The sequence below is a fragment of the Hypanus sabinus genome, chromosome 29 (assembly GCF_030144855.1).
Source record: "Hypanus sabinus isolate sHypSab1 chromosome 29, sHypSab1.hap1, whole genome shotgun sequence".
Taxonomy (NCBI): Eukaryota; Metazoa; Chordata; class Chondrichthyes; order Myliobatiformes; family Dasyatidae; genus Hypanus; species Hypanus sabinus.
In genome coordinates, this window is record NC_082734.1 from 33,804,251 (window position 1) to 33,817,465 (window position 13,215).

Below are 13,215 nucleotides of genomic sequence, written 5' to 3' on the forward strand. Positions count from 1 at the left end.
AACACAATCTGTTTGGCTAGGCACGAGGAAATCTGCAGATGCTGGAAATTCAGACAACACACACAAAATGCTGGTGGAACATCTATAAGGAGAAGCACTGTCGATGTTTGGGCTGAGACCTTCGTCAGGACTAACTGAAAAGCTTGTTTCTGTTTAGACGCTGCAGTTTTGTTCATGCTGTCTTTCATTCCTGACGCCTGTCTGCAGTTCCATTCAAACAGTGATTTCAACTGCTCTTTGTTGTGCTTCAGTTAGGAGCCAGTTTTAAATGCTTTCTTGTAAGATTCCACAAACTAAAGTATCTGTTAGAATATTACTAAGTCCATCATTAAACTGCAATGCTCAGACAATCTCTTGAATTTCAGCCATGTACGCTGAAATGGACTCCCCTCCCTTTTGATTCCACTATGAAACTTAAGGAGTTCTACAATCAGCAATGGTTTTGATTCTAAATTAGAGAAAGGCCAATTTTGATGATATCAGAACGGATCTGGCAAGTGGTGGATTGGGGTAGGCTGTTTTTTTGGCAAAGTATTCTTGGAAAGTGGGAGGCTTCAAAGTGAAATTTTCAGAGTACAAAACTTGTTATGTACCTGTCTAATAAAAGGTAAAGATAACGGGTTTAGGAACCCTTGGCTTTTCAAGAGATATTGAGGCACTGGTCAAGAAAAAGAGTTCAGATAAAAGCAGGTAGGAATAAATGAGGTGCTTATGAAGTACAAGAAATGTAAGCAGTCACTCAAGAGAGAAATCAGGAGGGCTAAAGAAGGCATGAGGTACTGATATGCGATGTTATGTTGAACTGTTTAAGATATTGGGTGAGACCTAATTTGGAGGATTGTGTTTGCAGTTTTGGTCACCTGCCTACAGGAAGGTTGTAAGTAAGGTTGAAAGAGTAAGAGAAAATTTACAAGGATGTTGCTGGATCTGGCAGATCTGATTTACAAGGAAAGTTTGAATAGGTTAGGGCTTTATTCCTTGGAACGTGAAGATTGAGAAGAGATTTGATAGAGACATACAAGAATTATGAGGGGTAAATTCAAGCAGTCTTTTTCCACTGAAGTTGGGTGGGTCTGGAAAGGTGAAAAGTTTAAGGGAACATGAGGAGAAACCTCTTCACTCAGAGTGTGGAACAAGCCGCCAGTGCAATTGATACATGCAAGCTCAATTGCAGGGTTAAAAGAAGTTTGGATAGGTACATAGATGCAGGGGATGGAGGGCTATGGTCCCGGAGCGGGTAGATGGGAGTAGGCAGTTTAAATGGCTCGCAAGGACTAGATGGCTGAAGGGCCTGTTTCTGTGCTGTACTTTTTGATGATTCTATGTGCAGAAAGTGCCAGAAAATGGCCAGCAATATCACAAATGGACCCACCCAGCCACCCTGCTCATGGACTGTTTGTCCCACTCCCATCAGGGAGGAGGCTACGTCCACACCAGGACCACCAGACTCAAAAACAGACTTCCGACCCCCCCCCCCCCCAAGCAGAAAGGCCAATCAGCTCTTCCACCACTAACCCACCACTACTTATCATTTTCTGTCAGTCTCCTTATGTCCAGACACTCTGAGCTTAGTCTCTATATGGATGTATAATCAATCTTGGTATATAACCCATCTTATGTATTTATATTTATTGTGCTTTTTTATAATTATTGAGTTCTTTACCTTATGTTTTTGTGCTGCTTTGGACCCAGAGTAACAATTATTTTGCTTTCCTTTACACTTGTGTAATGGAAATGACATTAAACAATCTTGAATCTTGGTAAGTCCTGAAACATTTTGCATTGTTAGTTGAGGACATATGAGTGGTAAAACACTGGCTTGAATTAATGTGCAATAAATGTCATCCCACAGTATTCACAGTGACTCTAGTATGAGTAAAGTATGATTGATATTTAAAAATAGTGAGGTTGTAAGGGGTATCATACCAATGTGAATTTTGTAAACATCATTTTCTCAAACGCAGCCAGAGTTGTTTGAAACAACAGACTTTGCCAGCAATGACCACATTCAGTGTCATATTCTGCACTGTGTCCAATGACAGGGGTGATCACGGTCTTTGACCATGATTGTTCTTGGCAAATTTTTCTACAGAAGTGCCCTCTTCTGGACAGTGTCTTTACAAGAAGGGTGACTCCAGCCATTATCAATACTCCACATAGATTGTCTGCCTGGTGTCAGTGATCGTATAACCAGACTTGTGATCTGCACCAGCTGCTCATACGACCATCCACCACTTGCTTCCATGGCTTCACATGACCCCGATTGAGGGGGCTAAGCAGGTGCTACACCTTGCCTAAGGGTGACCTGCAGGCTAGCAGAGGGAAGGAGCATCTTAACCTCCTTTGGTAGAGAACGTATCTCACCCTGCCACCTGCACATCCAGTGTACAAATTTTAAAAAGTACAGAACTGTAACACAGAGATGGGTGTTTGAAAAGAAAATAATACTTCTGGTGAAAGGCCATCACTATGGTAAGTTGTAAGGAAGCAAGTGGATAATCCAATGTCCACCCAGGTCATCAGATGTTTACTCCTCTCTGTAGAAGCTGCCCAACCTGCTGAGTTCCTCCAGTATCTGTGTGTGATCTTCAGCACCTGCCATTGCTCGTGATTTTGCTCTGGGTATATCATACTACATAAATGCTGTCTGACCTGCTAACCAGTTGTTTCAGTATCAGGTGGTTGTTGGACTTCAGAGAAATACCAAATCAAAGATGCAAAGTACATTTATCATTAAAGAATGTATAATTATACACCCTGAGATTTGTCTGCTTGCTGGCAGACACAAAGCAAGAAACCCGAAATAATCCAATTTAGAAAAAACACCACCACACAACGTGCAGAGAGAGAGAAACACGATCATGTAAACAATAGAATTGAGCAACGGCATTCCGAACCAAACTGAATCCATAGGCCCCGAATCCCTGGAGTAGGCCCAAAGCCTTAGTCTCAGTTCCTCAATTCCCGCAAAGCTTGCAGACACGAAGCACAGCAGCTGGACAGTCTCGGAGAGAGGAGTGAACGATTAAGATCAGCCTGACTCTGGCCTGACACCTGCCTTTTCCAGTCTATCTGGGCCATCATTTAAAGTGGCCAAACAGTGGATCGCACCTCGCATTCGGACCAGGACCCTCCATGGTAAAACGTTCGGACCTAGACATGCCACCAGTGATTTGCTCTGGGTCTGGACCGCGTCGCCCAGCCCACAGCTGTTCTTGACCTTTCTAATTGCTCGGTACTTAGAGTGACCCAGCCTTGCCGCCTGGTTAGTTGGACGGGCATCCAAACACCTCTTCCTCTCCAAATCGCTCACTCCAACTTCATTTGTGTTGATTATGCAACACACCAGCATGGCTCATCCCTTGAATTCGCCCACCTCTTCATTGTTTGCAGTGATAGTCTACCACAGTGTACTTCAGAAAAGGTGTTAATAATTATGTTTTAGTCAAGTTTCTTGCCTTTCAAACCACCTTAAGCAGTTGCACGCTTTCGTGGCGTCAGCTTAAACTGGAATTCCTGAGAAAACTCAAGACTGTGGAAGCAGATAACAAAGATATTTTCCTCTTGCTGGTAAGTCTGGCGTGGTAGTGTTTGATTCTGATTGGTAAGTCAGCTTGGGTCATTCTGATTTCAGAGTTCAATTCCAGTGCCCTTGTGTAAGGAGTCTTCTTCATGGAATGTGTGGGTTTTACCCGCGTCCTGTGGTTTCCTCCCACAGGTTAATTTGTAAATTGTCCCGTGGTTAAGTTAGGGTTAATCGTGTATGTCGAGGTTACAGTGTGGCTTGAAGGGCCCATTCCGCACTAGATAAAATATGTAAAAGCAAAGGTTCTGAAGGAGCTGGTGGGAGCCATCTCACAGGGGGTGGACAGGCTCAATTGTTGAATCTTCCAGTGTTGTGTACGTAGTTTTGAATCTGTTTAGTAAAAAATAAAAAAAAATTGTGGGAGTCACTGGTCCTCTCATCCTGCAGGGGGCGGCAGCCTGCACTGTTGGAGCCACTGCTCCTGACGTCCTGCAGGGGGCGGATAGGCTCAACTGTGGGAGCCACTGCTCCTCCTATCCTGCAGGGGGAGTACAGTTCACTCTGCAAAGGAATATTTCTTACCTTTCTTTACTCCGGTGCCACCCTTTCGACGAGACGAGCTTACACTTCACATTCAAGGTTCTCTTTCTGCATAAAATCCCGTAACGTAGTTAATAAATTGACATTTTCACCGCCCGAAAACCGAGCAGGATGTATGCGCATGCGTGGCACCAGCGACCGCCTTCTGGTGACGCCAGTCGTCTCCGAGCGGACTTCCGGTCTGGAGGCTGTCGCCCGGGGTGAGTACGACACTCGGTTAAAATCACTGATTTCAGCTAAATAAGCTGCTTGAAATTATTATCGTGGGGGCTTACAGCGTGCTCTCCCCTCCAGAACACAATTTCAGTGATTATTTTTAATGAGGATTAGTCAATCCAGAGGGAAGAAGGTTTACAGTGGTAGGTCGGTACAGTACAAACACGACAAACGTGTTAACGTAACACTAAGTTAAGGTTCTCAGCGAAATAAAGCATTACACCATTGGAGGCTGAGTAAGAGATGAGACTGGGAAAGGAGTTGTGTTGAACCTCGAGGTGGGGGTCTTCAGGTTAGGGGTGCTGCATTGCGCTGGAAGCACTTGTCCCAATATCCTCGGATATCGATGCATTTCACTGTCTGCTTTAATGTACAGGTGACAGATTGTGGAAAGGCCGATGAGCTCAGGGCATGGACCAGCACATGGAATTACTGTATGCTGTTGACATTACTGAGACTTTGTTGCAGGGAGGGTCCGGGCTGGCAGCTCGGTATTCCGGGGTTCCGTTGTTATTGCGGTGATAGAACGGGTGTGGGGGTGGGTGGGAGGAATTACTAGTCAGAGAAAATGTCACAGCAGTGCTTGGTCAGGACCGACTGGAGAACTTGTATAGTGATGCTTTCTGGTTGGAACTGATGAATGAGGAAGGCACGGCATTAAAGGGGCTATATTGTAGACCAACCAACAGTTGCAGAATTTAGAGGAACAATTCGCTGACTGTTGCAAGAAACAGAAGATTGTGATCATAGGTGATTTTAACTTTCCACATACAGTATTGACTGGGACTCCCATACTTAAAAGGACTAGATAAGATAGTTTGTCAAGAGTGTTCAGGACAGTTTCTTAATCACTACATAGAAGTACCAATTAGTGAGTGCGATCTCCTATTAGAGAATGCGACAAGACGGGTGACTGAAATTTGTGTAGGGGAACACTTGCATCAAGTGTTCTTAATGCCGTTAGCTTCAAGGTAATAATGGAAAAGGGTAGGTCTGGCCCTCAGGTTGAGATATTACATTGGAGAAAGGCTAATTTCAATGGTATCAGGAAGGATTGAGACAAGCTGTTTTCTGGCAAAGGTGTACTTAGTAAGTGGGAGGCCTTCAAAAATGAAATTTTGAGAGTACAAAACTTGTATGTGCCTGTCAGAATAACAGGGTTAGGGAATCTTGGATTTTGAGAGATAATGAAATACTGGTAAAGTTTTTTTAAAAAAGGAGGTGCACAGCAGTTATGAACAAATGAGGTGTTTGTGGAGTATATGGCATGCAAGAGAACACTTGAGAAATAAATCAGGAGTGCTTAAAGAAGGTATGAGATTGCCCTAGCAGACAAGGTGAAGGAAAATCCTAAGGACTTCTACAGATAAGTTAAGAGCAAAAGGATTGCAAAGGAGAAAATTGGTCCTCTGGAAGATCAGAATGGTAGTCCAGAAGAGATGAGGGAGATCTTAAATGGAGTTTTTGCATCTGTATTTACTCAGCAGATGAACACAGAGTCTATAGAAATGAGGCAAAGCAGCAGCGAGGTGATGGACAGTTTACAGAGGAGGAGGTATTTGCCATCTCGAGGTAAATTAGGGAGGATAAATCCCCAAGGCTGGATGAGGTTTTTCCTCAGATCCTGTGGGGAGGCAAGTGCAGAAACTGTAGGGGCCCTAGCAGAGATATTTGAATAATCTGTAGTGACAGCTGAGCGACTGATGGATTAAAGGATAGCCCATGTTGTTCTGCTGTTAAGAAAGACTCTACGAATAAAGCGGTAAATTATGAGCTAGTGAGCCTGACATTAGCAGTGGGAAAGCTATTGGGAGGTATTCTGAAGGTGCTAATATGAGTATTTGGATAGACAAGAACTGATTAGAGATAATGTAGCTTTGTGTGTGGTAAATCATGACAAGAGTTTTTCGAGGAAGTTACCGGGAAAGTTGTGAGTGAAAGGCAGTGAATGTTCACTACATGGGTTTCAGCAAGGCATTTGACACATCCAGCATGGAAGTCTCTCGGTATTCAGGATGAGGAAATAAATTGGATCAGACATTGGCTTTGAGGGAGAAGCCAGAGAGTGGTAGTAGATGGTTGCCTCTCTGACTGGAAGCCTGTGACCAGTGGAGTCCCAGAGGGATTGGAGCTGGGTCCATTGTTGTTTGCCGTCAATTCAATGATGGATGATAATGTGGTTAACTGGATCAACAACACCAAGATTGGGGATGTAGTGGACGGTGATGAAGACTATCGAAGCCTGCAGTGGGATCTGGACCAGCTGGAAAAATGGGCTGAAAAATGGCAAATGGAATTTAATGCAGACAAGTGTGAGGTGTTGCACTTTGGGAGGATCAACCAGGGTTGGTCTTATACAGTGAGTGGTAGGGCACTGAGGAGTGTGGTAGAACAAAGGGATCTAGGAGTACTGGTCCATAATTCATTGAAAGTAGTGTCATAGATAGATAGGTTTGTGAGGAAAACTTTTGGGACATTGGCCTTCATAAGTCAACGTACTGAGAACAGGAGATAGGATGTTATGTTGAAGTTGTACAAGATGTTGGTAAAGCTGAATTTGGGGTAATGTGAGCAGATTTTGGTCACCTATCTACAGGAGAGATGTAAATAAGATTGAGAGTGTACAGTGAAAATTTATGAGGATGTTGTTGGAACTGGAGGACTTGAATATAAGGAAAGATTAAATAAGTTAGGACTTTATTCACTCAAACATAGAACTTTGAGGGGACATTTGATGGAGGTAGACAAAATTATGAAGGGTATAGATGGGGTAAATACAAGCAGGCTTTTTCCGCTGAGGTTGGGTAGGACCACGACTGGAGGTCATGGTTTAAGGGTAAAAGGTGAAATGTTTAAGGAGAACATGAGGGGAAACTTTTTCACTCAGAAGGACGTGAGAGTATGGAATGAGCTGCAAACACAAGCGATGGATGCGATTTCGGTTTCAATGTTTTGGAGAAGTTAGGAGCAGATTGATGGGACTTGGTAGTTTAAATGGGCCTGTGTTTGTGCTGTCATTTTCTACGACTAATCTTCTCTTTAATCATGTACCTCCTGCCTAATGGCAGTGTTAGGAAGAGGGTATGGTGGGGTCCTTGATGGTGCAAGTCTTCTTCCTGACATCACTTGTTGTAGAAGTCCTGGATAGTGGGTTGAACTGTCCCTATAATGGAATAGGCTATGGCTCTTGCATCACAAGAGACTGCAGACGTTTGGGTCTGGAACAAAACCCAATAGCTGAAGGAACACAGTCAGTTGGGTAGTATTTGTGGAAGCAAAGGAATGGTCACTGATTTGATTTGATGGAAACAATGCTTTTGTTGTACGTCTTGGTATACATGTGACAAAGCAAATTTCTCTCTCTAAGTACAAGTGTTTTTAAATGAATCAGGAATTGGGGAGAACTTTGTCTTAACTTGGTATCTATAGGAATGTTTGGGACAAACCTGGAAGGTGGAAAGCACCCAGGAAAAGAGGACTCTGCTGTGTGATTGGATCAATTGAAGGTCGTGCTGGCATGATTGGAGAGGGGCTGAATGGACTGATTGTTCCATTGCTATCTTTGCTAGTGTACCTTCTCTGGCTAAACCCCCAAGCCGCTTGTGAGTGATGACGAGACACGGCAAGAACTGTACAGCTGGGGCTGTGTACACATACTACGAGAAGAAGAAAGACACAGGTACTTGACCACAGCAAAAGTGGGGGCTTATAGTTTTAATGTCATGAAGAATGAAATAAGAGGTGATCTGTGTTCAGAGTTCTAAGTAAATTTTGTTTTAAAGCATATGTCAGCAAATATTACTCTGAGATTCATCTCAAGTTCAAGTGTGTCCTAGTGAGACACCCCCCCCCAAACAAAACAACATTCCTCCAGACCATGGTGCACCCACAAAGAATATATCTTACACAGTACATAAAGCAAAATATTACCATAAATTAGTTCACAAAATACAATTCAAAATTACATATAGTGTGTGGCACAAGTAAACAGCTTGCTGTCTTAATTACGAGACCTCAGTGGTGGCAGGGTATTTAGTAGTCTGACAGCCTGAAGGAAGAGGGCATTACCCAGTCTGGTGGTCCTCGTCCTGTACCAACTACCCCCCCCACCCGGCAATAGTGCATCAAAGAAGTTGTGGGATGGGTGGTGGGGACCCGCAACAATATTTGGGCCTTTTGTCTACAACACCCCATAGATGTTTTTATTTTTTATTTTCACAATTTGTCTTCTTTTGCACAGAAACTCGCACTGATTTGAGTGCATTTCTATGTTACATTGACTGTTCTATTTATCATAAATTACTATGATTGCACATTTAGACAAAGAAGTAAAGATTTTTACTCATATATATGGATGTAAGAACTAAAGGCAACTTATAGTAATTTATAATAAATATGTACAACAGGATTGTCAATATAACATAGAAATACAGTTGTATCAGCATGAATTAATCAGTCTGATGGCCTGGTGGAAGAAGCTGGCCCAGAGCTTCTTGGGCCTGGTTTTTATGCTGTGATACAGTTTCCTGGATAGTAGTAGCTGTAACAGTTTATGATTGGGGTGACTCAGGTCCCCAATGATCCTTTGGGCCCTTTTTACACACCTATCTTTGTAAATGTCCTGAATAGTGGGAAGTTCACATCTACAGATGTGCTGGACTGTCCGCACTGCTCTCTGCAGAGTCCTGCGATTGAGGGAAGTACAGTTCCCATACCAGGCAGTGATGCAGCCAGTCAGGATGCTCTCAATTGTGCCCCTGTAGAAAGTTTTTAGGATTTGGGGGCCCACTGTCTCAGGTGAAAGTGGCGCTGTTGTGCTTATTTTCATCGCACAACTGTAATATTCAGACCACGTGAGATCCTCGGTGATGTGTGTGCTGAGGAACTTAAAGCAGTTCACCTTCTCAACCCCAGATCCATTGATGTCAATAGGGGTTAGGGATCCAGTGCTCCTATAATTCCATGACATTTACCAGACTGTTATTTATTTTAAGTCTCAGATCGATAGGTTTTTGTTATTCGGAAGATACTGATGAAGAGAACTGGTCAGGGGTAATGATGCTGCAGGGATTCTGCTGTGGTCCTAGTGACTGAATGTTCCTCTCTTCCTCACCCAGCTGTTTCTGGCTATGGGACACAGTCCTTGCGTCTCAGCAAAGATTCCATCAAGGACTTTGATTGTTGCTGTCTGTCCTTGCAACCCTGCAGGGATCCTGTCATAACGTAAGTCTCTCTAATTTTCTATCCTTTGTTTTCTCTCCCTATTACTGTAGATTGTGGACCTGGGGGCCCACTCCCTCCACTCCACACCCTACTTTCTTTCACCCTGCTCCAGTTGTTTTTCCTTACTCAGTCGGGATCAGATGTAGAGTCCTAAGTACAGGCTCCACATCATGCCAACAATCATTTGTTGCTTTCAGATCAGAGACGTAGAGAGCATAAACAGGTTCTTTTACCAGCATTTGGTCTTTTGTGCCTCAGCCAGGTACTGTGTCAAAATGTCTGCGTTCAGCTTTCAGCTCTCCAACCCTCTCTCTCTGAGAAAATTCTTCCTCCAATCCCTCTTAATATTTCCTACCCTCACCCTAAACCAGGGGTTCCCAACCTCTTTAATGCCATGGACCAGTTCATTAAGCAAGGGTTAATGATAGTAACTCAGGTTGGGAACCCCTGGTTTAGAGTAACACTCACAAAAAGTGAGTCATTTGTTTGCTAATGTAATTGCTTCAGCACTACACTGGGGCTCATGGCTCTGTACTGATGCTGCACTTCTAATAAACCCTGCAAAGCCCTTTTATTCTTGTGTTCACAGTCAATGCGTTAGTCCTGTTTTATTGCATTCCTTAAATCCAGTTGGACTGTTGCCCCTCATGTGACCCCTGGGGTGGTTCACTACTGAAGTGTTGTATGTAGCCTCTAACCTGATGGCATGACAACACCTTGTATTCTGTTTGGATGGGCTCCAAACTGATGGCATGAACATCGATTTCTCAAACTTTTGGTAATGCCACCCCCCCACTTCACCATTTCCCATCCCCTTTTCCCTCCCTCACCTTACCTCCTTCCCATTGCCTTCCTCTGGTGCCCCTCCCCTTTTTTTTCTTCCATGGTCTTCTGTCTCTTTCACCAATCAAGCACCCAGCTCTTTACCTCATCCCTCCTCCTCCTCCAGGTTTCACCTATCACCAATGAGTCTCCCTCTCCCCTCCCCCCACTTTTAAAATCTACTCCTCAGCTTTTTCCCCCCCCAGTCCTGCTAAAGGGGTTTGGCCCAAAACGTTGACTGTACTATTTTCTATAGATGCTGCCTGACCTGCTGAGTTCCTGCAGCATCTTGTGTGTGGTGTTCGGATTTCCAGCATCTGCAGATCTTCTCTAGTTAGAGAACACACTGAACAATTGCATATACATTCTGTAATCACTAGGGGGCACACTGAACAATTGTGTATATACTGTGACCACTAGGGGGCACACCAAACAGTTATTTTTATGTATATATATATAGGTAATTACACTGCCTATAACATGTATTCGCCCCCCACTTGGAAGTTTTCGTGTTTTATTGTTTTGCAACGTTGAATCACAGTGGATTTAAACTGGCCTTTTTTGACACTATTCAACAGAAAAAGACGCTTCGGTGTCAAAGTGGAAACAGATCTCTATAAAGTGATCTAAATTAATTACAGATATAAAACACAAAAGTTGATTGCATAAGTATTCACTTCCTTTAATATGACATGCTAAATCATCACACAGTGGGGGGAATGTGCAAGAGTTGGCCATTTGCTCCCCTTGAACCTGCTACAGCCATTCTAATGCTTTCAGCCTTTCCCTACCTGATCCCCAAAGGTTGAATGTACTCAATGACAAGAATATTTTTGTCAATAGTGGCTCTGAATTGTACTGTTGTATGTTCTATAGGACGTTTAGATAGTCACATGAATGTGTGGGAAATGGACGTTGTATAGGAAGAAGAGTTCAGCACAACACTGGGGCCCATGGCTCTGTACTGATGCTGCACTTTTCTATGTTCTAATAAACCCTGCAAAGCCCTTTTATTCTTGTGTTCACAGTCAATGTGTTAGTCCTGTTTTATTGCATTCCTTGAATCCAGTTGGACTGTTGCCCCTCATGTGACCCCTAGGGTGGTTCACTGCCACAATCTGGCCCTACCCTCTCCAGTAGCAGAAGAACCCTACACTGGTCCTTCTCCACCGAGCCCTTGTGGTGGTCACACTGAGCTTCAGTTCATCCCTCAGAACGTACTCCTGCACCCTGGACTGCGCCAGTTGGCAGCATTCCTCAATGGGCATCTTGATTTGCTGGCAGATCAACAGTTTTGGAGTTCGGGAAGACCAAAGATTGTCGTTCACCCAGTTGATGAGCTTCCAGCAGCACCTGATATCACCTCTCTGTGTATCCTTGGGAACAGCCTGTAGATTAAAGAGTTTCCTGTCTCACGGCTGCTCAGGTGAACTGGAACATAGGCCTTTGCATCTTGAGTCTCTTCGCAAACCCAGAATTGCGAATTTGGTGCTGGTCAGGTATTGCCTTTGTGTGCACTTCCAAATTGAAAAGCCTCCTTTGAATAATGATAACTATCTGAAAATATGTGCAACGTACTCAGTCATACTAATGAATCTTTATTTCTGTTCTGTAGACCTGATGGTTACATATATGAAAAAGAAGCAATTCTTGAGTACATCTTGCATCAGAAAACTGAAATTGCCAAAAAGATAAAGGTAGATTTCCTTTAATCTCTTTTAAAAAATTTATTTATAGATGAAGTGGACCAGGTCCTCCCAGACCAATGAACTGCACTGTCTGGCAACCCATAAGACAAAGGAGCAGAAGTCGGCCGTTCAGCCCATCGAGTCTGCTCTGCCATTTTATCATGAGCTGATCCATTTTCCCATTTAGTCTCACTCCTCCTCTTTCTCACCATAACCTTTGAATCCCTGGCTACTCAGATACCTGTCAATCTCTGCCTTAAATACACAATTTTTTTTTCCAAGAGAGATCATCCCTGTTTAAACAGAACAGAGCAACCCACCTGTTTAACCCTAGCCTAATCACAGGATGATTTACAAACACCAATTAACCTACTAACCAGTACACCTTTGGTCTGTGGGAGGAAACCCACAGGGTTCATGGGGAGCATATACAAACTCCATACAGGTGATGCTGGAATTGAACCCCAAACTCCGACGTCCCGAGCTGTGACAGCACCACCGCTTTTCTCTGCATCCTCAATTTCCTTGGAATATCATTCTTTCCTACTTCTAAGATGGTGTCACACAGGGTGGTGGGTAGTCTGGCTGGAGTTTCTTCAGTATGGTAGTCTTGGATCCAATGCTTTTGCCATCTAAAGGTTCTTCAGAAGTCAAAAATAAGGCATAAAACCTGTTGCTTACGGTCATGTTATTAAGTGTTACAAGAAGAAATGAGAAGAAGAGTGGGGAGAGAAAAAGACTAAAAAGTAGTTGTGGTCTTCTCATACCAGACCAGAGAGAACAGAAATTCCAACAGAATTCCACTGACAACAGTTAGACAATAAGATGGCCGAGTCAAGTAATGTGTAATCTGTCACCGAAAGCAAGTATTTTCCTGAACAATACAGTCAACTGTAACCACAGGATAACTCACTGAACAATTACATGTATATAGGTGATTTTATAAAGATATAAACAAGCACCGTCCATTCGTTATGTGCTGTATCGCACGATGTGGGTGATCATGGTCTTTCCATGACCATGATTGTTCTTGGCACATTTTTCTGTAGAAGCAGTTTGCCGTTGCCTTCTTCTAGGCCAGGGGTCGGCAACGTTTACCACTGAAAGAGCCAATATGGACCCATTTCCCACAGAAAAGAA

The 13,215-nt window shown here is 43.5% G+C and overlaps 1 protein-coding gene across 1 annotated transcript in view; it reads left to right on the plus strand.

Moving 5' to 3' along the window:
- Positions 1 to 4,123: 4,123 nt before the first annotated feature.
- Positions 4,124 to 13,215, plus strand: part of nosip (nitric oxide synthase interacting protein) — a 34,870-nt gene continuing 25,778 nt past the window's right edge. The window contains exons 1-4 of the mRNA XM_059954134.1: positions 4,124 to 4,326; positions 7,912 to 8,021; positions 9,460 to 9,565; positions 12,003 to 12,084. Of these exons, the coding sequence (XP_059810117.1) occupies positions 7,952 to 8,021; positions 9,460 to 9,565; positions 12,003 to 12,084 (258 nt within the window). The 5' untranslated portion in view covers positions 4,124 to 4,326; positions 7,912 to 7,951. The remainder of the gene's footprint in view (positions 4,327 to 7,911; positions 8,022 to 9,459; positions 9,566 to 12,002; positions 12,085 to 13,215) is intronic.